Source organism: Physeter macrocephalus, chromosome 18, assembly GCF_002837175.3.
Source record: "Physeter macrocephalus isolate SW-GA chromosome 18, ASM283717v5, whole genome shotgun sequence".
Classification (NCBI taxonomy): Eukaryota; Metazoa; Chordata; class Mammalia; order Artiodactyla; family Physeteridae; genus Physeter; species Physeter macrocephalus.
In genome coordinates this window covers 87,867,156-87,881,819 of record NC_041231.1, presented here as the reverse complement: position 1 = coordinate 87,881,819, position 14,664 = coordinate 87,867,156, and the positions used below count along the sequence as shown (strand labels likewise).

The 14,664-nt window shown below is 35.7% G+C and overlaps 1 protein-coding gene across 1 annotated transcript in view; it reads right to left on the bottom strand.

Moving 5' to 3' along the window:
- Window positions 1-357: 357 nt before the first annotated feature.
- SLC17A1 (solute carrier family 17 member 1) overlaps window positions 358-14,664 on the bottom strand; it is a 44,692-nt gene continuing 30,385 nt past the window's right edge. The window contains exons 10-11 of the mRNA XM_024121898.1: window positions 8,420-8,510; window positions 358-492 (exon numbers count right to left, since the gene is read on the bottom strand). Coding sequence (XP_023977666.1) covers window positions 358-492; window positions 8,420-8,510 — 226 coding nt within the window. The remainder of the gene's footprint in view (window positions 493-8,419; window positions 8,511-14,664) is intronic.

Here is a 14,664-nt window from a genome sequence, read left to right as displayed (position 1 = left end):
CATTCTTCAACTGTTTTCCTACTTCATCAAAGGCCCTTCCCAGTTTCCCTTGCAAGCATTCCCCTCTCTTTCCTCACCTTTAGATGTTAGAGAAGCCCAGGCTCCCAAATTTATATCTCTAGCCCCAGTATCTCTCAAGAATTCTAGACCGGTATATCCGCTGGGCTGCATGCCATCTCATCAGGATGTCAAATAGTTTCAGACTTTACATGGCCCCCTCTTCTCCCCCAAACCTGCACCCCTTTTTTTTCCCATCTCAGTCAGCAACACCACAGTTTGCTCAGGGGCCATTTTACCTCCTCTCTTTCCTGCATCCCCAGCTTCAAAATCTGCCCTTAATCGGATCACTTCTTACCTTCAGAGATAAGTGTTTTGTGTTTGTTTAGCCCAGTCTTGAATTTCTGCTTTAGCAAATATAAGGTAGAAGATTAGGCTTATCACATTATTGGCTACCATCATGAAGAAGATTTTAAGCCAGGGAGAGTCTTGATCCTGAGGAATTAAAGTGCAAAAAATTATAAATTGTGTTTTGTAACATTTAAAATGTAATATTAAAGTTAATATAGGCTCAATGCAGGTCACTAAAACACAGCAAAACACTATCATAGGAACAAAAAAAGCCATTTCACTCTACAAAGGTAATCATTATTTATCTTTCCATGTTTTGATTTAGATCTATGTGTATATAATTTTTCTTGTATAAAAAGGACATTGTATGTATATAGTGCTAAAGCCAAGAATGCATATGGTTTTTCATTTAGAAATATCTCATAAACATGTTTGTATATCAGGAAATATTTGACTATATCATAACCGTTACTGACTGATTAGTAATCCAGAGTTTAGATTTATAAAATTTACAAAAGCATCCCTTATTTCTTTAAAGTTGTTTTTCACTTTTTGGTGCTATAAATTTGAATTAATTACATATACAGCAATGCTTTTGAATAAGATTTGTCAAATATGCTTTCCTTATTTATAAAAATTGTTGACACATTTTCTCTTTCAGCCTATTAATATGATCAGTTTCATTAACAGATTTTATTAATAGATAGAGTCACTTTTACTTTCACAGAAAATAGCCTACTTAATCATGGTGTCATATATATTTTAATATGTTGGTGGATTCTGTGCACAGGTAACTTATTTTTGGTATCCATATTCAAAGATGACATTAAATTCCAGTTATGTTTCAGATTTTCTTTACCACTTTGCCCTTTACTTTTTCATCAGCTGAGGTTAAATTTTATGTAGTTAAATGTAAAATGCATTGTGATTGGGTTTTGGTCTCTGGTGCCATGCTTTTCAAGGATGTCCTGCCTAAAGCTTAAATAATTATTAACTCCTATTTTACTTTAGTATCTTTATTGTTTCCTTTCTTCATTTACATTTTTTAATCACCTAGAATTAACTTGGGGGTAAATATGAGAACAGAGTGTAATTGTGTTTTTCAGGTGGGCTTGCCACTTTGTTTTTCAAAAAAAATCAATCCATTCCTTCTGGTTTGAAATGAAACTTTATTATATAGAATGTATTCTTTTCAGAACTTGACCATTATTAAATCATCATCAATTTCATTTAAAATAAAATTAAGAGTAGACACTGAAGAAAATAAAACAATGTTTCCTGACAAACTAGACATTAAATATATTTAATTATAGTGATTTCTATAATCAAACATGCCAAATTTGACAAATTTGACAGGTAGTAGGCAAACAGAAAGTGGAGGAAAAAACCAAGATGTGCTTAGAAATTTAATGATAAATAATAAAACTTGTGGTAATTTTAAGTTAATAAAATCTATTGTGATTTGGAATTGAAGTCCAACCTAGAAACTTTTTTAAAATTAATTTTTATTGGAGTATAGTTGCTTTACAATGTTGTGTTAGTTTCTGCTATACAGCGAAGTGAATCATATATCCACTGTTTTTTAGATTTCCTTCCCATTTAGGTCACCACAGAGCATTGAGTAGGGTTCCCTGTGATATACAGTAGGTTCTCATTAGTTATCTATTTTATATATAGTAGTGTATATATGTTAACCCAATAGCCCAATTCATCCTACCCTCCCTTCCCCCCTTGGTAATGATAAGTTTATTTTCTACATCTGTAGATCTAGTTCTCCTTTGCAAATAAGTTAATCTCTGCCATTTTTCTAGATTCCACATATAAGCGATATTATACATTTCTAACCTAGAAACTTGACGTGCCTCTCCCGTCTAATATTTTCACTGATGTTGCTCAATAGGTGTGCAGCAACTTTTTGGACTTTGTACAACTTGGACTTCATATGGACTTCGTACAATTTTCAAAATACCCATAGGTATTTTGCAATATTGGTTGATACCGTGCTTTAGATTTTTCCACAGTATGCTACCTAACTTTAATTTTTTTTCCCCAGGAAGACAATTGCATTCTCTGTACATAATGTTATATTTTTCCTCTACTCTTACATTGTATATATCCGTAATTAAGTTTTCTTGACAATTGTGTTTGCTAACATTTTCAGAATGCTAAACAATAGGATAGCAAACACACTTTTATTTTTCCTGATTTAAAAGTATATGAGACTAAAAATACTTATAGGTGTTATGCATTGAACACATAAACATCTGATACTTGCATACATGATCTGATTTGGTAATTACCTTAACCCCATGAGGTTTCTATGTCATCTTAGCCATTTACAGCTGGAGACACTGAGATTTTGATTAAGAAATGTTTCCAGGTCACATATCTTATAAGTAGATGAGCTAAGACTTGAACAAGATAGTTTTGCTGGGGAAATATACACTGTAAACTACTAAGTAGCTGATTCTCATTGTTTCTAGTATTTTTGCTTAAAGAAAAACTTTTTTCCTGATAATATAATAATATCATCTTTTGTTGGTTAATGTTTACTTCATTTTTTATGCTGTCCTTACAACTTTCAGTGTTTCTACATCTTTATTTTAGGTATGTATTTTATATATAAATAGCATATGAATGGCTTTTGTTTTTAGTCTTACAAAATGTGTCCTTTAATTGCAGAGTTTAGTCCATCTATATTTATTGCGATCTTTGGTATATTTGGATTTATTTCTACCATCTGTCTTTGTGCTTTCAATTTGTCCTATCTTCTACCTATAGTCCTACCCCCACCCCCCACACCATTTCTTACCTTCTTTCACATTGAGGGGCTTTTGCTTCCTTTAAAAAATTTTTTTTAATTCCATGTTCTCCCCTCTCTCCTGGTTTGAAAGTTCCATACTCTATGTCTTGGAATTTTAATACACATACCCCCAAAATTTAATACTAATCTTTATGTATTAAAAAATTAGAGGGTTCAGGAGGTGGGGAAGCAGGGAGTTCTTGTTCAGTGGGTATAGAGCTTCAATCATGCAAGATGACAAAGTTCTAAAGATCTATTATACAACGATGTGCATATAGTTAACAATACTAACTATATAATATTGTAATGTACACTCAAAATTTGTTAAGAGGGTAAGTTTATGTTGTGTGGTTTTTATTTTAACACACACACACACACACTTATGCAATTTAAAAACGAAAGCTGAAGAATAATTCTGTAGTCTCTGAATAAATAGTGATGTATTTTAATTTACCTACTTATTTTGTTGGCTTTACATTGACAACCCCTGGTCTATATTGCTTTTTCTCTTGTTTCTTGCCCTCTTTTTTTAAAGAAAGTTCTTTTTATTTCATTTTCCAGTTACTTTGAAATTTATACACATTTTTTTGTATTTTAAAAATTATTACCCTAGAAATTACAACATGTATCCTTGGTGCAACAAACTCTATTAATACTTTTATCCTATGGCAAGAGAACATGAAGTCTTTGGAATAATTTATTGCATTTACCCTCTTCTGATTAATTTACTATTGTTACTGTCTACTCTACTTCATTCATTCTATACACGTAGTTTTTTAAAAACTCCACAAGACACTTTTATTATTTTGTACAATAAAACAAATAAGTAAATAAGTGGATTTGCACACACCACTTTTACTGTTCTTCATTCATGTTTGTACCTCCAACTTTCTTAGGCTTAAAAACATTCTTTAAATACCCATTAATGAATTGAACTTCCTTGATTTTTGTTTGCTTGAAATATGTTCTCTCCTTTAAAAAAATATTTTCATTGAGTTTACAAGTTTAAGTTGGCAGTTATTTTCATTTAGTATACTGAAGATATCATTCTACTGTCTTCTGGACTTCCTTTTTTGTGGATGAAGAGTCAGAGATTAGTTTAACTGTTGTTCATTCGAAGGCAACCTTTCTAATTTCTCTTACTGCTAGTATGATTTTCTTTTTGTCTTTAGTTTTCTGTAAATTCTCTATGAGGTGTGCAACTGCGGATTTCTTTTGTTTATCCTACTTGTCATTAATGGACTTCTTAAAGATGTGAATTGCTATATTTCTGAAAAACTAGAAAACAATCATTTTCTCTTCAAATTTAACTTCTGCCCTATTCTGTTTTCTGGAACTCCAGTTAAATGTATGTTGGGCCTTCTCACTGAGTCCACATATTCTGTATTTTCTATAATTTTTTTCTTAATGTGATTCATTCTGGATAGATCCTCCTGACCAGTCAGGATAGAGTAGGTTATACTACAGTAACCAATAACCCCCCCCCCCCAATTCCTAGTGCCTTTTAATGGCAGAGATTTTGTTTTTGTTTAAACTAAATGTCCATAGCAAGTTGGCTAGAGGTTATGCTCCACATCTCTTCATTTCTGGATCCTGGTCAATGGAGTTGCAGTTGATATTCTGATTATTGCCAGTTGCTGTGTCCAAGAGAGTGGCCTCTTAGTTCTCAATGCTTCAAAGAAGCATTGAGAATGAATGAATGCATATCACTTTCTCTCATGTGTCACTGGCCAAAATAAGTTATATAAATATATCTAACTTCAAGGAAGTGGGGAAAATGCCCAAGAGGAGAACCAAAAAAATTATTGTATCTGCAATAGCTACTTTCCAGCCTGCCCTCTGCTCCACAAACATTGGATTCACTCACCTTCCTCTATGCCAAACACACGAATCAAGGGAGACCACTCCAAAGACCCTCCAGTCCCTACCTTCATCTGTTTCAGAGCCTGATTGAAGAACATTCAAACATTCATCAGGATGTGACTCTTAAAATGTCTGCCTAGCAGTGTGTCAGCATTACTAAGGACAAACGATTGCTGTTTGTTTTCCAAACCTCCTTTTCTGAAAGGAAGTATTTATTGCAGCTATTAGATTTTTATGCTACCATTGTATACAGCATGATGGAGCACGTAACTCCTGATATAGAGGGCCATTATGCATTATCCCCCAGTAAAGGGTGATACATTCTGCACTTTGAAGTTGATGCCATAACTAGGTGGGACTTTGGATGTCTGTTGACTCCCTTATGGAAGGAGTAAAATTGTTGTGCATGTAGGTTTATACATTTTTTCAGGCTTTTAAATTGTCTTTCTTAAGAGAATTGGTCCAAATTACTTACTCTCCCATTAATGGAGGCAGAAGCCTCACTAATTCTCTTATTAGCTGTACTTAATCTGAATTTTTAATTTTTATATTTTTAATTGCCAGAGGTTAGATTTAGTTCTTTGTCTAAACTTATGTTTCTGTCTTTTTTTTTTTTTCTTTCTAAAGGGAACGTATTTATTTATTTATTTATTTTGGCTGTGTTGGGTCTTCGTTTCTGTGCAAGGGCTTTCTCTAGTTGCAGCGAGCAGGGGCCACTCTTCATTGCGGTGCGTGGGCCTCTCACTGTTGCGGCCTCTCTTGCTGTGGAGCACAAGCTCCAGACACGCAGGCTCAGTAGCTGTGGCTCACGGGCCTAGTTGCTCCGCGACATGTGGGATCTTCCCAGGCCAGGGCTCGAACCCATGTCCCCTGCATTGGCAGGCAGATTCTCAACCACTGCCCCACCAGGGAAGCCCTAAACTTATGTTTCTTAAGTTTATATTTGTATATTTTTTCCTATTTATATTTTCAATCCTCTCTTTTACTTCTTTAAATATATAAATATATGTCCAATATCTCTGAGGATCTGATTCTGTGGTTTTTATTCATCTCTCACATAACACATTATTTCCTCAAGCATTTTATAATTTTTGATTGATTGTGAAATCATATTCACCAAAACTTTATGTACAAGGAAATTCTGGAGTATGAATTTAGAGTTTCTTCAGAAAAAAAAAATTATTTATTTTTATTAGGCATCTGTGGACTACTAGAAATTCAATTCTTGGCTTATGGCATTTGGACACAACAGAATTTGAATTAGGGCCTCAAACCATTGTGAAGATTGGTTTATTGTTTCAAACGTTCAGAAGAGTCTTTATTCAGTTTTTCCTCTCCCTTCGTAGCTGAGGCTGAAATAGATAAGTTTCCTCACTGGGCAGAGACAACTTTGGACAGTTCTGGAGCCATGTTTCCTGCCACCTTTGGGAGAAGTCAGCTCAGCAGGTCTGAATGAGTTCATTGGAAGAACAGGCTGAGTGGGCTTCATGCCCAGGGGGAGAAAACACACCCTGGTCTCCTGGAGTTCTCTTTTAGTAAGGCTACCTCTCTGATCAGGGAGCTTCCATGGTTATAGTGATGTTTCTAGCCTTTCTGATACCATAAGTCCTAGCACACGATGGTGGGAGGGGGCTCCTCTCTATGGGAAATTTGGCCATGGTGAGTACAAATTGTCTCTCCTTGGCCAAAGTTGTGGGACAAGGAGCAATTGGAGTATTTGCCTGAACACTGCTACCTCTCAGCTTGGAGATTTTCCTCCAAGTTTATATATGAGCTACATGGTAGTAGTAGTAGGAGGTTGTAGTCCTTAGTGGTTACAGATATATATCAGCATTTTCATTCTGACTCTTCTTTTATGAGTGGTTCTGGGATATTATCTCTTATGCTCTGTTTGTCCATTATAACTGGGTGTCCATTATAACACCCAGGATGGGCAATTTCTCCAAGGCAGCCAGTGGCTTTGATGGTCATTTACCTCTCTGGAATCAAGCTCTTTCCTTCATGTTCAATCTCTGAAATTTTCCCTTACTTTTTTTTTTTTTCTCAAGATCAGGCATGCATTTAACATGATTGTTAAAATTTGATAAGGCATTTTAAAATTTTTTTAATATATATTATTAGATTCTGGGACCACAGAATTCATCAAAATGTGTTGGCAAAGATTGTACAGCCATTTTCATATAGTGTGTTGGAGAAAGCATGTTCAGGTGTATTAGAACAGAGTCATCATAACAGATCAAAGATGGTCAAAGATGAACTAATCTAACAAATAATGAAGAAACATAGTATTAATGGTTAGCGGGTAAATTATCTGTGGCTTAAGAAGAAAAGTCAGATTAAATGTGATGGTTGAGGAACGTGCACGTGTTTCCAGTTATCACTCGGGTGATGATAGGTTTTGCCACCACTAGGTAACCAGCTTTGAGAACTGGGGTTTCTTTACATAATACTATCAATTTATACAATATTCCTTTAGAATCATCCACGTATTGATCATTTCTGTTGCCTCTTTCCCTTTTTGTATCTCCAATCTACCATCTGCGATAATTTTATTTCTCCCTAAAAACTAGCTTTTTTCTTCAGTGCTAGCCTACTTCTGATGAATTCTCTGTTTCTGTTTGAAAAAGGATGAATTTAAACTTCATTTTTATGATGGATTTTTATTTGATGGATTGTAGAATTCTAGACTAACAGTTATTTTCCTTCAGCACTAGATAAGGCATTTTAAGTTTTTTGTTTTTTGTTTTTTTTTTTTGTGGTACGCGGGCCTCCCTCCGTTGCGGCCTCTCCCGGTGCGGGGCACAGGCTCCGGAAGCGCAGGCCCAGCGGCCATGGCTCACGGGCCCAGCCGCTCCGCGGCATGTGGGATCCTCCCAGACTGGGGCGCGAACCCGGTTCCCCTGCATCGGCAGGCAGACGCGCAACCACTGCGCCACCAGGGAAGCCCCTTAAGTATTTTTAAGAGGAGAATTTCAGGTAACCTCATCCATAGAAACAGAAGCCAGCCTTCATAGAATTGTTTCTTTTGTTCATTTAAAAATTGTATTTGTTCCTGATTTTTCATTCCTTTCCTGACAAAACTATATCTTCTTACTTATATTACCATTCACCCAGTCAACTACCTGTTTTGATAAAGGCACACATTAATTGTTAAAAATCACAGAGGTCCACTTCTGTTTCAATAACTAATGATTAAAGAGTTACCAGCACAACTAATTGACATATAACAAGAAAGAACTTGTATCATCTGTAAGTTTGGAGGGAATGCCAAGTTTAATATGACACAAAAACTCATAACTCACCCCTTGCTGATGTCTCCTCTGCAACTTTTTGTATGCATTACACTTTCTTTTTCTGTACAGTTAATATGAGAAAAATAACTACCCATGTCTGGGTGTTCCTTACCTGACTAAGGATCACTCCAGTCACAGTGGAAGAAACTAGCCCTCCTGTTAGTCCAATTACATTTGTAAATCCTTTAAGAAATCCATAATATCTATACAAAAATGAACGACAATACACAGATGTAAAGTAATACAAGTGCTGCAGGAAAAACCTAATGAAATGAGATTTAAGAGATATAACTGTTGACTTCCTAAATTTCCCTTTTCCACTATTCAAATTCCATTAAAAATGTCTGAAAAAGTATATGGATATAAGTAACTTTCTGGTTGCACTGCAGAGCCAGAAAGGTTGGCTTTAGCAGTAAAGAATATTAATATATTGAGAAAACGAGGCCATATTAGAGTGAAAGCCAGCAGAGTTAGGAAATCTATAAATATAGTTGAGAAATTCCAAAGGTGATGTGTGTTGGTAATAGGAACAGGTTTTGGATTAATACAAAATTGAAGCTCTCTGTGCACCTGACCTATTCTCACAGTCTCAGAACTACTGGCCCCAATGATTGCTCCCATTATTCAGGCAAGGAAACCAGGAAATTGTTTACAAGCAACTGTGGTTGGCCATTCCTGAGCGTCAAAACCAACTTCAGCAGAAAGTGGAGCTACAAAAGCAGGGAAGTCACAGAGAATAATAGATAAAGTAGGGATCAAATCCATCAGCCATAAAGAACAAGGAAGTGCCTCTTGCAGAACAGAATCCATGTCTAATCAAGAAATTAGTCACTCCAGGACAGGGAGTCTGTGCCTTTCCTGCCCAACAGATTTCATCATTAAATATTCTCTGTTTTCAATTCTTCCCTTTTATGAGAGTGAGGGCTTTTTGTTTGTTTTGTTCTGTCTCTTATTTTATTTCCTTGGGTCTATTCCATTCTTACTCTGCCTTTACCTGTTGAATATGGGAGGGAGTGTATAGTTTATTAGTTTATGGATCCTGGGTCAGAGAAGCATCACATCTGGACCTAGAGTCCCTGGAATGTGGAGCTGTATTCAGTCACATGGTGGAAATTTGAGTTGTCTCTTTTTGGGGGGAGCTGGAAAGTGTCTTTTAACGTGTGAAGAAGAACATTTATGGTTACGAGCAGCCACAGGTGCAGATTGGGGCAGAAACCATCACTTGTCTCCAGTATTCATTGTTTCCTTTTTCATTTTAGCAATAGAACCCCTGGGTTTTCAGTGGTAATAGGGCCATTTATGCCTTTGGGAGCCTTGTTACTTTTGCCTTCATAATCACCTTCCACCATAAAAAATACTTACAATTTTATTTTATGACTCTCTATGTGTTGTGGAACTTTTCAATTTCATCTAAATTGTCAGATTTATTGGTATGAACTTGTTTATAATATTCTGTTATTTTCTTTATTATGTGCTGAGTTATTACAATGCACCCTTTTTCATTACTTATATTGATAATTTTTCCCTTTTTCTTGATCAATCTTCTTTATTTCACTAATTTTATTAATTTTCAAAGAAGTAACTTTTGATATTGTTGGCTTTACATATCATTTTTTTTGTCCTGCTCTTCATAATTTCTTTCCTTCTACTTTCTTTGGGTTTAATTTGCTGCTTTTTTTCCCTACCTATAATACCTGAGATACAAACATGATTATTGACATTAAGACTTAATTTTCTTTCAGTATATATGTTTAAAGCTATACATTTCTCTGGGCATGATTTTAAATGCATCCCACATGCTTTGATATGTCATATTTCATTGTAATTTAAAATATTTTCTAATTTCAAATGCGATTTCTTCTTTGATCTAAACATTAGTTTCAAAACAATCGGAGTTACCTATCTTTTGCTTTTGATAGTGACCTTAACTTCATAGTGATTAAAGAATGTATTCTGAAAGATTTTAGTCATTTAAAATGAATTGCAGCTTGCTTTATGATTCAGCATATTGTTAATTTCAGAAAAAAGTGTCCCATGGGCAACTGAAAAGAATGTGAATTCTCTCCTTATTGAGTGCAGTGTTCTACATACGTCAATTAGGTCAACTCTGTTCATTATTGTTGTTGTTGTTTAATCATCCATATCCTTACTTTTTGTCTACCTCTTTTTTGGTATAAGCTATTGAAAGAAGTGTGTGAAGGTCCCTTCTTTCATTGTAAATTTGTCTAGTTCTTTGAGTTTGCTCAATTCATGATGAGTACAAATTAAAACTGTATGATTGGGTTCCAAAAGGAGAATTCTGATATTTTTCTCTTTACCATTATGAAATATCACTATTTCTAGTAATGTTTCATGAATTAAAGTCTATTTTATTTGATATTAACATAGTAATTCCAGGTTTCTTTGGGTTAATATTTGTTTGGCATATCTTTACCCATCCTTTTATTTCATCCTTTCTGTATCCTCATGTTTGTCTTTTATTTGCAGCATAGAGCTGCATTTCCTTTTTTATTGAGCTTGACAATCTTAATACTTACTTGGAGTATTTCATCCATATTAATTTAATATAATTACTGATATATTTGTGATTATCTGCTCACTATTTATTTTCTATTTGACCTACCCTTTCTCATTGCACTTTTTTTCTTTTAGATTAATCCATTTTCATTTCATTTTTCCTTCTATGACATTATTTCACTATTCTTTTCAGCACTGAAGATATAACATGCACTTTACTTAAGTTTATTATGAATTATACTTTTACTATTTTCATTATGCCAGAATATGAGAACATTTTTAGTTCTTTGCATTAGTTCTTCCTGTATTTTCATTCTTTAGTGTATTTTATTTCTATATGTATTTCAACTCATAAGATACTCTCTGTTGTTTTAGAGATCAATGGTCTCCTAATTTACATATTTACCCCCCTATTGCTCCTCAGTCTGTCTTGCATTTTCAGGTTTCAGGTTTCATCAGGGATAATTTCTTTCTGACTGAAAAATCCCTTTTAATATTTCTTTTAGTGAAAATCTGCTGATGAAAATTTCTCTGTTTGCCTGTCTGAAAACATTTTTATTTTGCTTTGATTTTTTTTTTTTAAAGAAGATGTTGGGGGTAGGAGTTTATTTATTTTTGCTGTGTTGGGTCTGCATTTCTGTGCGAGGGCTTTCTCTAGTTGTGGCAAGCGGGGGCCACTCTTCATCATGGTGCGTGGGCCTCTCACTATCACGGCCTCTCTTGTTGCGGAGCACAGGCTCCAGACGCGCAGGCTCAGTAGTTGTGGCTCACGGGCCTAGTTGCTCTTCAGCATGTGGGATCCTCCCAGACCAGGGCTCGAACCCGTGTCCCCTGCATTAGCAGACAGATTCTCAACCACTGTACCACCAGGGAAGCCCTTGCTTTGATTTTTGAAGAATATTTTCACTGGGCATAAAATTCTAGGTTGGCATTTATTTTTCATCATTTTATAGAACTCATTTCATTATCTTCTGGTTTTCATAGTCTCTGTTGAAAAGTCAGATGTCAGGCTTATTATTGCTACTTGAAAGTAGCATGTCTTTTCTCTCTAGTTCCTTTTAAGATTTTTCTCTTTATCTTTGACTTTCAGCATTCTTACTATATATATAATATATATATATAAATTTACATTGTATCATGATTTAAATTTGCAGAGCTTTGTGCATATGTGGCTTATGGTCTTTTATTGCTTTTGAGCTATTTGGGGCTGTTTTCTGTTAAAATACTGCTTATGTCACATTTTATCTGTTTTTTCCTTCTGAGACTTAAGTACAGATTTGTTAGCCTTTTCACTTAATTCCGCATTTCTGCTAATTTCTTTATTTTCTATATGTTTCAATTTGGATTTTGTTAATGATGTTTTCCAGTTTACCAATCTATCTTCTCTTGTGGCTAATTTGTTATTAAACCTATCTATGAAGATCTTAATTTCAGACATTTTATTTTTCAGTTCTAGAATTTCCATTTGATTGTTTTTATAGATTCCAGTGCTGGTCAATTGTTTATCTTTTCATCTATTTTCTTCAGCTTTCTCCCTGGTTTCTTGGGTATATTATCATAGATATTTTGAAGTTCATTTTGCCTGATAACTTTATTTATTTATTTATTTTTAATAAAGATCTGAGAGTTTCTTTTTTTTAAATTTATTTATTTTTGGCTGCATTGGGTCTTCATTGCTGCGTGAGGGCTTTCTCTAGTTGCAGCGAGTGGGGCCTTCCCATTGCGGTGGCTTCTCTTGTTGCAGAGCATGGGTTCTAGGCTCGCGGGCTTCAGTAGTTGTGACATGCGGGCTCAGTAGTTGTGGCACACAGGCTTAGTTGCTCCGCGGTGTGTGGGATCTCCCTGGACCAGGGATTGAACCTGTGTCCCCTGCATTGGAAGGCAGATTCTTAACCACCGCACCACCAGGGAAGCCCTTACCTGATAACTTTAATATCTGTATCATTTGTATGACTTTTTTTTTTTTTTTCGGTGGCTTCAGTAGTTGTGACATGCGGGCTCAGTAGTTGTGGCACACAGGCTTAGTTGCTCCGCGGTGTGTGGGATCTCCCTGGACCAGGGATTGAACCTGTGTCCCCTGCATTAGAAGGCAGATTCTTAACCACCGCACCACCAGGGAAGCCCTTACCTGATAACTTTAATATCTGTATCATTTGTATGACTTTTTTTTTTTTTCGGTACCTTGGCTTCTCACTGTCATGGCCTCTCCCATTGCGGAGCACAGGCTCCGGACGTGCAGGCTCAGCGGCCATGGCTCATAGGCCTAGCCGCTCTGTGGCCTGTGGGATCTTCCTGGACTGGGGCATGAACCCATGTCCCCTGCATCGGCTCTCAACCATGGACTCTCAACCACTGCGCCACCAGGGAAGCTCTGTATGACTATTTCTAATGGCATTTTATGGTTATTAATCAAATGGCCCTGTCCCTTGGCATGCCTAGTAATTTTTATGTAATGATGGACATTAAATAAAGAAGCTATAGACTTTAGAATATATGGTATTTTGCCAGAAAAGATTTACTCTTTTCTCTAATAGTTAGATTTGGAGGGGAGGAAATTGAGCACTCTAACCTAAATAGGGAATGAAATGAGATGAGGCTAGGCTTCAATTTTGATAAGACTCAGTTTACCTCTGGTACCCCCTGTTCCTTGAATATAGCCCTCCATGGTGTTAAATAGAGAGTTTGATATATTCAGCTGGGTTCCTCCAGTCCCTGGTAGATCTTGTCTCCTTAGCACAGATGGTATGGGAAATTCTGCCATGTTTCTTATTGATTTTTAGCTTAGAATTTTTGCCCCTTACCCTATTAAACTTCAGAATTCAAAAAACATCTCAAGGAGAGAAACTGACTTTGTGTTTAAGTTCCCTTAATTTCCAATTTTGCCACTCTAGCCCTGTTCAACTGACAAATGCTTGGCTAATTTCTATGTCCAGAGCTGCAGACTTCTACCAGGGCCAAACCTGGATTATCAGCCTTTTGCCAATTTCCAGAATTGGCAAATAGCCCCAAGGAAAAACTGGTGGGGATTGTCAGCTCACCTCTCAGAGGTGCTAGCCTCTGATGTCTTTGGTCCTACTGGCGTCTGCTGCTGTCTGATACCTTTTAGTGAATACTTATGGTATTTTATCTGGACTTTTCCAGTTTTTCCCAGGCAGAATGTCAGTCATACACAAGCTGCTCAATCCCATGAGGAGGTTTACCAGTTTTCTCAAATTTTGCTTTATGGTTGTAAAATGTTAGATGCATAGAAATATCTTCTAGTGGATTAAAATAATTATAAAATATCCTTCTTTATCTCTAGTAATGTATCTTGTCTTAAAGTCTACATTGTCTGATCTAGTTTCCCTTATTTTACTTTTAATCTACTACATTTTGTTTTTGCTTTTATTTCAATCCAGATTAACTTAAAATTTGGAAGAATTAGTTCTTTTATATTTCATGTTTTTCTGACACATTTGACTTAAAGTGATCATCATTCTATTTTTTCCCTTCTATCCTATCTTCCTTTATAATTTCACTTGATTTCTTTTTCATTGTTTTTTAAATATCATTCCCTTTACACTTTTATTATCCCTCAGTAGTTACCTTAGAGATTAAAACATGTATCCTTGACTTATTATGCTCTAATATAATATTTAAAAAATTCTCATTAATGAAAGAACCTTGGACACTTAAATTCACTTATACCCTCTCATCTTATGTGCTATTTACTGTTATGCATTTTTTTTTTCCGGTATGCGGGCCTCTCACTGTTGTGGCCTGTCCCGTTGTGGAGCGCAGGCTCTGGATGCACAGGCTCAGTGGCCATGGCTCACGGGCCCAGCCACTCTGTGGCATGTG